The sequence below is a fragment of the Mustelus asterias genome, chromosome 8, assembly GCF_964213995.1.
Source record: "Mustelus asterias chromosome 8, sMusAst1.hap1.1, whole genome shotgun sequence".
NCBI lineage: Eukaryota > Metazoa > Chordata > Chondrichthyes > Carcharhiniformes > Triakidae > Mustelus > Mustelus asterias.
In genome coordinates, this window is record NC_135808.1 from 26,431,466 (window position 1) to 26,443,591 (window position 12,126).

Here is a 12,126-nt window from a genome sequence, read left to right on the forward strand (position 1 = left end):
AAACTTTTGCTATCTGTTTTTATATTCTGAGCTAGTTTACTCTCATAATCCATCTTACCTTTCTTTATAGCTTTTTTCATGGCTTTCTGCTGATCTTTAAAGATTTCCCAATCCTTTAGGTTCCCACCAATCTTTGCCACTTTGTTTGCATTTTATTTCAATTTGATACCCTCCTTCATTTCCTTCGATACCCATGGCTGATTATCTCTTTTTCTACAGTCCTTCCTTATCACTGGTATATACTTTTGCTGAGCACTGTGAAAGATCGCTTTGAAAGTCCTCCACTGTTCCTCAAATGTCCCACCATAAAGTTTTTGCTCCCAGTCTACCTTAGCCAACTCCTCCCTCATCCCTTTATAGTCTCCTTTGTTTAAGCACAAGACACTGGTATTGGATTTTACCTTCTCACGCTCCATCTGTATTTTAAATTCAACCATACTGTGATCGCTTCTTCCCAGAGGATCCCGAACTGCAAGATCATTAATTATTCCCGTCTCATTCCATAGGACCAGATCTAGGATAGCTTGCTTCCTTGTCAGTTCCATTACATACAGTTCAAGGAAGCTTTACTCTGTATCTAACCCCAGCTCCCCCAGACGGGCAATCTTTCATTGGGAGGGCAGGGGAGCTGAAAAACCCTGAGTCCAGTGGTTCCCAAAGGGTGTGGTGCGCCACACTGGTGCGGCGAGAGAGGGTGGCAAGTGTGACGGGAAGATACAAGGACTTTCAAAGAAACATTTAAACATGGTTTAAACAAGCATTGTTTTATACTTTCTGGATGTCCCATGATCATATTATAAAGTAGTTGTGTTCTATGTTATGAATCAAGCATTGCTAGGAGTTGTTTTTTTTTGTTTTTGAATGTGTTTCTTTTCAATAAAAAATTCAGTGTGGCACGAGCAAATTTTTATTCCGAAAGTGCCGCCCAGTGAAAAAAGTTTGGGAACCACTGCCTTAGTCCCTGCTCAGGCTCGAACAATCAGGGGTTGCTCGTTCAGAGAAACGGAGGGTCCAGGTCCAGGCACCAGTGCTCACATTGCTGTCCCTTCACTCCCTCGTCTTATTAGGGACCGCCAGGCGAAGTCATTCAGCCACTGCCCATCCAGAGGCGTAAGAAGAGCAAACGCTCTATCGACGGGAGCCAGATCGAGCATGACGAGATAGTGATGGGAGACGAGATCCTCGACTACGCTGATGGCATGGAGGAAATCTTCGGATCGCTCAACTCGCTCAAGGTGGAGATCGAGCAGATGAGGCACCCCATCGGAACAAAGGAGAATCCAGCGCGCACCTGCAGAGACCTGCAGCTCTGTCACGAAGAATACAAGGATGGTGAGTCCCTGTCGAAGCCCCTCATAATTTTGTTAAACTCATTCCCCTCAGATTCCCCTGTTCGAAGGTAAAAAACCTGAATTCTTCCAATCTTTCCCCAAAGCTGTGTGCAGCTGCTGTGAATTGGTTGTGGTCTTTATAACAATGCTCTCTCTCTCTCTCTCCCCCATCCATCCTTCCTCCACTCAGGTGAATATTGGATTGATCCGAATCAGGGCTGTGCGGGAGATTCCTTCAAGGTTTACTGTAACTTCACTGCTGGCGGAGAGAGCTGTATCTTCCCAGACAAGAAATCCCAGGGGGTAAGGAGGGACTCCACGGGTGCAGGGAAACCTCAAACCTGCGTCCGGTTCACACATATGTTCCCTTTGTAATTCCCTTCCTGCACTCTCCCCCCTCCCCGCGCTCTCCCCCCTCCCCGCGCTCTCCCCCCTCCCCGCGCTCTCCCCCCTCCCCGCGCTCTCCCCCCTCCCCGCGCTCTCCCCCCTCCCCGCGCTCTCCCCCCTCCCCGCGCTCTCCCCCCTCCCCGCGCTCTCCCCCCTCCCCGCGCTCTCCCCCCTCCCCGCGCTCTCCCCCCTCCCCGCGCTCTCCCCCCTCCCCGCGCTCTCCCCCCTCCCCGCGCTCTCCCCCCTCCCCGCGCTCTCCCCCCTCCCCGCGCTCTCCCCCCTCCCCGCGCTCTCCCCCCTCCCCGCGCTCTCCCCCCTCCCCGCGCTCTCTCCCCTCCCCGCGCTCTCCCCCCTCCCCGCGCTCTCCCCCCTCCCCGCGCTCTGCCCCCTCCCCGCGCTCTCCCCCCTCCCCGCGCTCTCCCCCCTCCCCGCGCTCTCCCCCCTCCCCGCGCTCTCGCCCCTCCCCGCGCTCTCGCCCCTCCCCGCGCTCTCGCCCCTCCCCGCGCTCTCGCCCCTCCCCGCGCTCTCGCCCCTCCCCGCGCTCTCGCCCCTCCCCGCGCTCTCGCCCCTCCCCGCGCTCTCGCCCCTCCCCGCGCTCTCGCCCCTCCCCGCGCTCTCGCCCCTCCCCGCGCTCTCGCCCCTCCCCGCGCTCTCGCCCCTCCCCGCGCTCTCGCCCCTCCCCGCGCTCTCGCCCCTCCCCGCGCTCTCGCCCCTCCCCGCGCTCTCGCCCCTCCCCGCGCTCTCGCCCCTCCCCGCGCTCTCGCCCCTCCCCGCGCTCTCGCCCCTCCCCGCGCTCTCGCCCCTCCCCGCGCTCTCGCCCCTCCCCGCGCTCTCGCCCCTCCCCGCGCTCTCGCCCCTCCCCGCGCTCTCGCCCCTCCCCGCGCTCTCGCCCCTCCCCGCGCTCTCGCCCCTCCCCGCGCTCTCGCCCCTCCCCGCGCTCTCGCCCCTCCCCGCGCTCTCGCCCCTCCCCGCGCTCTCGCCCCTCCCCGCGCTCTCGCCCCTCCCCGCGCTCTCGCCCCTCCCCGCGCTCTCGCCCCTCCCCGCGCTCTCGCCCCTCCCCGCGCTCTCGCCCCTCCCCGCGCTCTCGCCCCTCCCCGCGCTCTCGCCCCTCCCCGCCCTCTCGCCCCTCCCCGCGCTCTCGCCCCTCCCCGCGCTCTCCCCCCCCTCCCCGCGCTCTCCCCCCCCTCCCCGCGCTCTCCTCCCCCTCCCCGCGCTCTCCTCCCCCTCCCCGCGCTCTCCTCCCCCTCCCCGCGCTCTCCCCCCCTCCCCGTGCTCTCCCCACCCCTCCTCGCACTCTTCCCCCTCCCCGTGCTCTTTCCTCCCCCCCCCCTCTTCTGCACGAGGGCAGGGGTTACTGGTGGGAGATCAGGAAATGTCTGTGGGAGGGCGGGGTTTAGCAGCGGGGTATTATCGGTGGGGACATGAGGATCCGCGGCGGTAGGGTGGGGATTACTGGTGGGAGGGCAGGGGTTTGCCTGCGGGAGGGCGGGGTTTGCCTGCGGGAGGGCGGGGGTTTGCCTGCGGGAGGGCGGGGGTTTGCCTGCGGGAGGGCGGGGGTTTGCCTGCGGGAGGGCGGGAGTTGCCTGCGGGAGGGCGGGGGTTTGCCTGCGGGAGGGCGGGGGTTTAGAGGCAAGAGGGTGGGGTTTAGAGGCGGGAGGGCTGTGATTTTTCCCCTGTTCACCGATGTTGATGGTTACTGAGCATTTGAAGATTGGTTCAGACTGACGTGATGTTGATCTACAGGTGAAGGTGTCTTCCTGGAACAATGAGTATCCTGGAGCTTGGTTCAGTGAGTTCAAACGGGGAGCACAGGTAAGGAACGGTAACCGCGTGGGACCAATGGCTGAACCGGGGCTGGGGGGCAAGAGGGGCATTGAGTACTGAGACACACACACACACACACACACACACACACACAGTGCGAGTCTGTAAGATAACAACATGCTTGTGACAAAGTGCACATTGTGTCCCACTTTAAGAGTGAGGTTTCGTCAAGAGGATGAGGCCTAGGAAAGTGAGTGTGGCGTGGTACATATACGTGTATGTATGTGAATGTGTGTATGTGAATGTGTGTATGCGCATCTGACTGTGCCTGTACATTTGTGTGGTTTGTCTCTCTCTGTGTCTCTGTTGTCATGACTATTGTCCTAAGGGAGTGTTGCACGGTCAGAGGGTCAGTGCTGAGGGAGTTTTAAAGTTTATTTGTTCGTCACAAGTAAGGCTTACATTAACACTGCAATGAAGTTACTGTGAAATTCCCCTAGTCGCCACAATCCGGCGCCTGTTTGGGTACACTGAGGGAGAATTTAGCATGACCAGTGCTCCCAACCAGCACGTCTTTTGGACTGTGGGAGGAAACTGGAGCACCCGGAGGAAACCCATGCAGACACGGGGAGAACATGCTGACTCCGCGCAGACAGTGACCCAAGCCAGGAATTGAACTCGCGTCCCTGGCGTTGTGAAGCAACAGTGCTAACCACTGCGCTACCGTGTCGCCCTCGCTCTTTAGTGCCACACTGTCAGAGGGTCAGATGAGAGGGACTGGTATACTGTCAGAGGGTCAGTGCTGAGGGAGTGCTGCGCTGTCAGAGGGTCAGTGCTGAGGGAGTGCTGCACTGTCAGAGGGTCAGTACTGAGGGAGTGCTGCACTGTCAGAGGGTCAGTACTGAGGGAGTGCTGCACTGTCAGAGGGTCAGTACTGAGGGAGTGCTGCACTGTCAGAGGGTCAGTACTGAGGGAGTGCTGCACTGTCAGAGGGTCAGTACTGAGGGAGTGCTGCACTGTCAGAGCGTCAGTACTGAGGGAGTGCTGCACTGTCAGAGGGTCAGTACCGAGGGAGTGCCGTGCTGTCAGAGGGTCAGTACTGAGGGAGTGCTGCACTGTCAGAGGGTCAGTACTGAGGGTGTGCTGCAGTGTCAGAGGGTCAGTACTGAGGGAGTGAAGCACTTAGTGCTGCTGTCCTTTACATGTGATGTCAAACTGAGACCTGTCTGCCATTTTGAGCTGGACATGGAATATCCCCTCAGTATTATTTCAGAGAAGGCCTGGTGTCCTCTCCCTGGTGTTTTAAGTCAATATTTTGCCCCTCAATCAACACCATCAAAACAGACTATTTGATCATTTCTCGCATCCTGTTTGTGGGATCTTGCTGTGCACAGTTGGGTGGTGTATTTCTTAGATTAGAAAAGTGCAGTTTAAATAAGTGGTCCATTGCCTGATCAAGCACTTCAGGATGCCCTGAGCAATTGCAAGATGTGTTATAAAGGCAGTCTCTTTCTCCCCCCCACTCCCCCACCTCCTGCAGCTCTCCTACGTGGACTCGGACAGTAATCCCATCGGTGTTGTCCAGATGACCTTCCTGAGACTGCTCAGTGTGTCAGCCCGACAGAACTTCACCTATCACTGCCACCGCTCCGTCGCCTGGCATCACCTGGCAGCCGACAACTATGATAAGGCCATGCGTTTCCTGGGATCCAACGATGAGGAGATGTCCTTCGATAACAATCCCTACATCAAAGCCATCGTGGATGGCTGCGCGGTGAGTCACTACCTTCCTAATGCCATGAAAGATGGTTACTGAACATGGCAGAAATGGGGAATCTCTCTATACTGAGTGTCACAATTGAAAGTTGAATGCAGATAGGTAGAGAGGGAGAGTGATAGAAAGTTGAAGCTGGGTAGGTAGAAAGGGAAAGGCAGTGAGGTAGAAAGTTGAAGCTGGGGCAAGGTAGAAATGGAGAGTTAGAAAGGGAGAGTTAGGAAGCTGAGCGTAGGATGATAGAAAGGAAGAGATAGAAATTTGAAGTTGGGAGAGAGAAAGGGAGAGGTAGAACATCGAAGTTTGGGAGGGATGGAATGGGAACTATGGAAAGTTGAAACAAAAACAGAAAATGCTGGAAAATCTCAGCAGGTCCGACAGCATCTGAGGAGGGGGAACAGAGCCAACATTTCGAGTCTAGATGACCCTTCGTCAGATAGAAAGTTGAAGCCAGTGAGATAGAAAGGAACAGATAGGGAGAAAGCCAGAGATTAAATTTCCTGGTGAGTAAGAGAGGTGGAAATTGGAGAGAAAGGGAGAGGGTGGAGGACACCAGAAGTTAAAGCTGTGGCAGAGAACAGGAAGGGAAATGGCAGATTGAAGCTGAGATAGAGAGAAAGAATGAGAGTGGTCATGTGGGCTTGATATGGATGATTGTCACTCGACTCGTAATCCAGAGACTCAGGGTAATGCTCTGGGGACCTGGGTTCAAATCCCACCACTGCAGATGGTGAAATTTTAATTCAATAAAAAATCTGGAACTAAAAAGTTTAATGATGACCATGAAAACATTGACAATTGTCATAAAAACCCATCTGGTTCACTGATGTCCTTCAGAGAAGGAAATCTGTCACCCTTACCCGTTCTGGCCAATTTGTGACTCCAGACCCACAGCAATGTGGTTGACTCTTAACTGCCCCTCTGAAATGGTCGAACGAGACACCCAGCTCAAAGAGCAATAAGGGACAGGCAACAAATGCTGCCCCAGCCAGTGACGCCCACATCCCCCATGAGAGAATTTTCCAACATCTTGTCACAAGTCAGGGATCTGTCTCCCGCCAGCCCTCCCGTCTCCCGTCGGGTCTCCCGCCGGCCCTCCCGTCTCCCGCTGGTCCTCCCGTCTCCCGCCGGCCCTCCGTCTCTAACTCTCTGTTTCCTCTCCTGTCTGATCCACAGCTGAGGAAAGGAAGCGAGAAGACCGTTCTGGAGATCAACACTCCGCAGGTGGAACAGATGCCCTTCGTCGACGTGCTGTTCACCGACTTCGCCGAACCCAACCAGAAGTTTGGATTTGACGTGGGACCCGTCTGCTTCCAGGGATAACAAAGCCAAAAACGATGAGAGAGAAAAAAAAAACACAACGCGCGCATCGCACCCCGCCACGACCAGTGTACACTATCACCACCCTTCCCTCCTCCTCTTCCTCCCCTCCTCTCCATCTCCTCCTCCTCCTCCCACACCAATTACCCGTCCTACGACCGACAGCACTTTGTATAGTGGCGGCGGGGGATGGAGTGGGGAGAAGAAAATACACAGCAGCCAGGGACCTGCCCCCTGACCCGTGCGTTCTCCTGCCTGAAGACCCTCAAGAGAACAGTTACAACCAAAGATAAAAGAGAGCATCGAAGCATCTATGTGAAACGGGTCTCCTGGCTTCCCTCCGTTGTTCTGCCCCCCCCCTTCGAGACCAGTTTCCCTTTCAGTGTTTAGTGTCCTGGTTTGAGGAGGGATTGATATTTTTTTTCTTTGAAAGAAGTCCGGCGAAATGAGAAAAACGTGTTTTTTTTTGTTTTTTTTAACTAAGAAATGTTCTCCATAGATTGTAATATAAAAACCACAACAGAGAGAGAGAGACGATATTATTTAATTCGCGAACCTGCCATAAATTGAACCAAACATTAAAGAAATGATGAATTAAGTCTGTGAAGCTATATTAGTAAATATGGTGCTCCAAAATTGTATTTACTCTCCTTTTTAAACAAAAAAGGGTGCTCAGAGTGTTATGTTTGTAAGTATTTTTTATTTCTAATGTAAAATATATCTATAAATTGCTGCTTGTTGTGTTAATTTTCTGTATAGGAATTCCTGAAGGTGGCTTACGTGTTCTTTTTTAAACTCACCTGCCCCCTATCCCCGCCATGCATTCCTCTTATTCCGATCTCAAACACATGCTCACTAATGCCATACCGTCCTGATGCCACCTTCTCGCTCTCTCTCTCTCTACCTCTTTTGCCCTACCTCGCATTTTGTAGTATATGCCATAGCAACACCCCGCATTCACAGTTACAGATCTCGGATTGAACAGGTCACCAAGCTTACTGCACTTTCACAGTTACAGATCCTGCATTGAAAGGTCACTTAGCTTACTGCACTGTTACAGTTACAGATCCGGCATTGAACAGATCACCAAGTTTACTGCATTTTCACTCGCCCTGATGAATCTATTTTGCCGTTACATTTTTTTCTCTCCTTCGGTCTACGAAATGAACTGCAGGCGTTGTGTGGCAGGTCACCGCTGTACTGTACTGTGTCTGTCTTGAGTGGAGCGAATCTTTCAATAGATTGTAAATCACCAATATTACCCTGCCTGTCTCTTCTTTTCTTGTCAGTTTTAATTCCCTTTTCACAAATAGAAAGGAAATACAAATGCAAGCAAGAAAGTATCAACTATTTTTTTACCTTGCTCGCTCCAGACCCTCCTTCACAAGTGGAGGATTTTGCACATTCTCCCAATTTCCTGGGCAGTGAAGGTACTCTGGTGTCAGTGTGCTCCTGGCTCGAGATGGGTTGTGGGTTTCAAGTCCTGCAACGGATACTCGATTAAAAAATCAAGGTTGATTCCAGTGAAGTACAGATGGAGTGCTGCACTACCAGATGTGTACCTCTTGGACCAGAGGTTAAACTAAGGGCCCGTTTGTCCAGTCACCCAGAAGGCTAAAAACTATGGAATAAGAGCACTGACCCAAACTGGTCTTGCATGCATTATATAGAACACCAGTGCAGTTGGGAAATAAGAATACTGGTCTGCATCGGTCACTCACTGGGGAGGCAGTGGTGTAGTGGTGTTTTCACTGGGCTAGTAATCCAGAGACGCAGGGTAATGATTTAATTTATTATTGTCACATGTCCTAGTATAAAGTGCAAAGTACTGTTTCTTGCATGCTATAGAGACAAAGCATGCCGTACATAGGAAAGGAGTGCAAAATGTAGTGTTACAGTCATAGCTCGGGTGTAGAGAAATATCAACTTCATATGATGCAGATCCATTCAAAAGTCTGATGGCAGCAGGGGAGAAGCTGTTCTTGAGTTGGTTGGTATGTGTCCTCAGTTTTTTTGTATCTTTTTTCCAATGGAAAAAGGTGGAAGAGAGTGTGTCCAGGATGCGTGAGGTCCTTGATTATGCTGGTTGCTTTTCCAAGGCAGCAGTAAGTGTAGACAGTGTCAATGGGTGGGAGGCTGGTTTGCGTGATGGACTGGGCTTTGTTCACAAACCTTTGTAGTTTCTTGTGGTCTTAGAGCAGGAACCATATCAAATTGTGATGCAACCAAAAAGGATGTTTTCTATGGTGCATCTATAAAAGTTGGTGAGAGTCGTAGTGGACATGCCTAATTTCCTTCACCTCCTGAGAAAGTAGAGGCATTGCTGGGCTTTCTTAACTATAGTGTCAGCATGGAGGAACCAGGAAAGGTGATCTGGCCACCTAGAAATTTGAAATTCTCGACCATTTCCACTTCGTTCCGGTTGATGTAGAGAGGGGCATGTCCTCCTCTATGCTTCCTGAAGTTGATGACTACCTCCTTCATTTTGTTGACTTTGAGGGATAGATTATTGTCATCACACCAGTTCACCAGATTCTCTATCTCTTTCCTGTACTCTGTCTTATCATTATTTGAGATCCAAGCCACTATGAAAATCAAGTTGGAGGGGAATTTGGCCACATGGCCATTGGTGTATAGTAAGGGGCTGAGGGCACCGCCTTGTGGAGCACCAGTGATGGGGATGATCGTGGAGAAGGTGTTGTTGCCTATACTTATTGCAGTGTGCGGGTTAGGAAATCTCGGATCCAGTCACAGAGGGAGGAGCCGAGCCCCAGGCCACGGAATTTGGAGATGAGTTTTGCAGGAATAATGGTGTTGAAGGCTAAGCTGTAGTCAATAACTAGGAGTCTGACATTGGTGTCTTTGTTATCTAGGTGTTCCATGGTTGAGTTTAGGACCAGGGAGATGTGTCTGCTGTGGACCTATTGTGATAGGCAAACTGTAGTGGATCCAGGCAATCTGGGGGGCTGGAATTGATTCGTGCCATGAGTAACCTGTCAAAACACTTCATAATGATGGATGTCAGAGTCACTGGACAATAGTCATTCAGGCATGCTGCCTGACCTTTCTTTGATACTGGGATGATGGCCATCTTCTTGAAGCAGATAGGGACCTCAGATTGGTGTAAAGAGTGGTGAAAGAGAGGTTAATACTCAGGGAGCCAATGAACAAAGATGTGTGGATTGAATTGATTGGTCATGCTACATTGCCCATTAGTGTCAAGGGGATTAGCAGGTTAAAGGGATAGGGCCTGGGTGGGATTGTGGTTGGTGCAGACTCGATGGGCCGAGTGGCATCTTTCTGCACTGTAGGGATTCTATGACCCGGGTTCAAATCCCACCATAACGTACTGTGAAACTTGAATTCAGTAAAAATTAATCTGGAATTAAAAGTCCAGCGATGACCATGAAACCAATGTTGCTCATCATAAAAATCCGTCCAGTTCAACAATGCCCCATCCTTACCTGGTCCGGCATACATGTGACTCCAGACCCACTCATGTTGAATGTTAAAGAAAAATGCCATCAGGGATAGGCAATAAGTGCACACATCCCGTGAATAAAAAAATACTGGTCTGACCATTAAACACCAATAAAAGCTGAAAATAAGAATACTGGTCCAAACGGTGGACATAAGAGACCACATGGCTGCCATTTCGAGGAAGGGAGGACCTGAGCCTAACATTGTTTCAACCCAAGTTTTTCTGTGTTGCTGTTTGTGGGATCTTCCTGTGCACTGATTGCCTGCTGCGCTTCATTTTGCACAATAGCAGCAATGCCTCAGACATCCCAAGGTCATGAAAGACATCCTATTAACTTCAAATCAGTTCTTTCTCCTTTCTGCCTGGTTCACCATGACCAAAAAGCATAGGTTTTGCTGACATAATGTCCCCCCGGCATCTTTCGAGAGGAAATTAAGTTACTGAATTCTATTTTCAAATGTTCGGCACCAAGGTGAGACAATAACAAATGTTGGCTTGCACCGAAGTGAGTGGATTCTTCCTAGTGGATGTTTTGGCTGGAGGGGGTTGGTCTCCAGCTCAGGAAATAATTCAAGTGACTCCCCTGCCCCCCCCCCCCCCACGTCCACCTCCCCCAACCATTCCCCCCTCATTTGACCACAGCCTTGAGGTACCATCATCAATGGACACTGTTCCAGTCCACCTTCGTTTCCTCTCACTGGAAGTTGGGAGATTTGCAACATTCCTCTCAGTACTAAATGGTTTCTTCCCTGATGTGAAAGTCAATGGTTTCTTCCCTGATGTCTAAGTCAAAGAGAGGAGTTCCTAACCAGCAGCTAAGTATTGGGATAGTGCCTCCCTTCCCCCGAGCTTCCTCTCAATATGCCTGCCAACAAAGATAAGAAATAAAACGTCCAGTGAACCCTCAAGGGCAAAGCAAACCTGTGACCACGTAGAACAACATCAACAGAGTGGGAAACTGGTCATTTGTTGAGATTTGGGATGGAGCAGGAAGGCGGTGTTCCATTTCTGACTTTCCTCATTGTAGCGGGTTTGAGGCAGTAAAGTCTTTGAAATGTGGTTCACTGCTCTGCTGCTTAGGGTATTGTCACTAAACTGGCAATCCAGTGACCCAGGCTAATGCTCTCAGCACTCAGGTTTGAATTCCACCCTTGGCATACGGTGAAATTTGAGTTCTGTAAAAATCTGGAATTAAAACTCTAATGATGACCATGAGCCCATTGTTGATTGTCATAAAGCTCCATCTGGTTCACAAATGTCCCTTTAGGCAAGGAGATCTGCCATCCTTGCTGGATTTGCCCTCTATGTGACTCCAGGCCCACAGCAACGCAGTTGACTCTGAAATGGCCTAGTGAGCCACTCAGTTCAAGGTCAATTAGGGATAATGAACTTCGTGAGGGAGTTCCTCAGAGTAGTGTCCTAGGCCCAATCATTTTCAACTGCTTCACCAACGATCTTCTATCCAGGTCAGGAGTGGGGATATTTACTGATGACTGTGCAATGTTCAGTGTCATTCATGACTCCTCAAATACTGAAGCAGTCCATTGTCCAAATGAAGCAAGAGCTGGACAATATGCAGGCTTGGGCTGACAAGTGGCAAGAAACATCTGTGCCACACAAATGCCAGGCAATGGCTATTTCCAACAAGAGAGGATCTAATCATTGCCCCTTGAAATTCAATGGCATTACCATTGCTGAATTCCCTGTAATCAACATCCTGGGGGTTACCATTGACCAGACACTGAACTAGACTAGCCATATAAATACTTTGGGTATGAGAGCAGATCAAAAGCTTGGAATCCTGTGAGAAGTAACTGATCTCCTGTCTCCCCAAAGCCTGTCCACAAGGCACAAGTCAGGAGTGTGATGGAATACTCTCCACTTACCTGGATGAGTGCAGCTCCAACAACACTCAAGAAGCTCAATACCATTGAGGACAAAGCAGCCCTTCCATAAATATTCACTCCCTCCACCACTGATGCAGAATGGTCGCCGTGTGTACCATCTATAAGATGCACAGCAGTAACTCACCAAGGCTCCTTAGGTAGCATCTTCCAAACCCATGACTT

The 12,126-nt window shown here is 51.2% G+C and overlaps 1 protein-coding gene across 1 annotated transcript in view; it reads left to right on the plus strand.

Annotated features, from left to right (window-relative positions):
* The window catches only part of LOC144496960 (uncharacterized), a 76,713-nt gene extending 68,883 nt beyond the window's left edge, over positions 1-7,830 (plus strand). Inside the window, exons 41-45 of the mRNA XM_078217613.1 lie at positions 1,068-1,332; positions 1,522-1,634; positions 3,462-3,530; positions 5,023-5,256; positions 6,433-7,830. Coding sequence (XP_078073739.1) covers positions 1,068-1,332; positions 1,522-1,634; positions 3,462-3,530; positions 5,023-5,256; positions 6,433-6,579 — 828 coding nt within the window. The 3' untranslated portion in view covers positions 6,580-7,830. The remainder of the gene's footprint in view (positions 1-1,067; positions 1,333-1,521; positions 1,635-3,461; positions 3,531-5,022; positions 5,257-6,432) is intronic.
* The last annotated feature ends 4,296 nt before the right edge of the window (positions 7,831-12,126 follow it).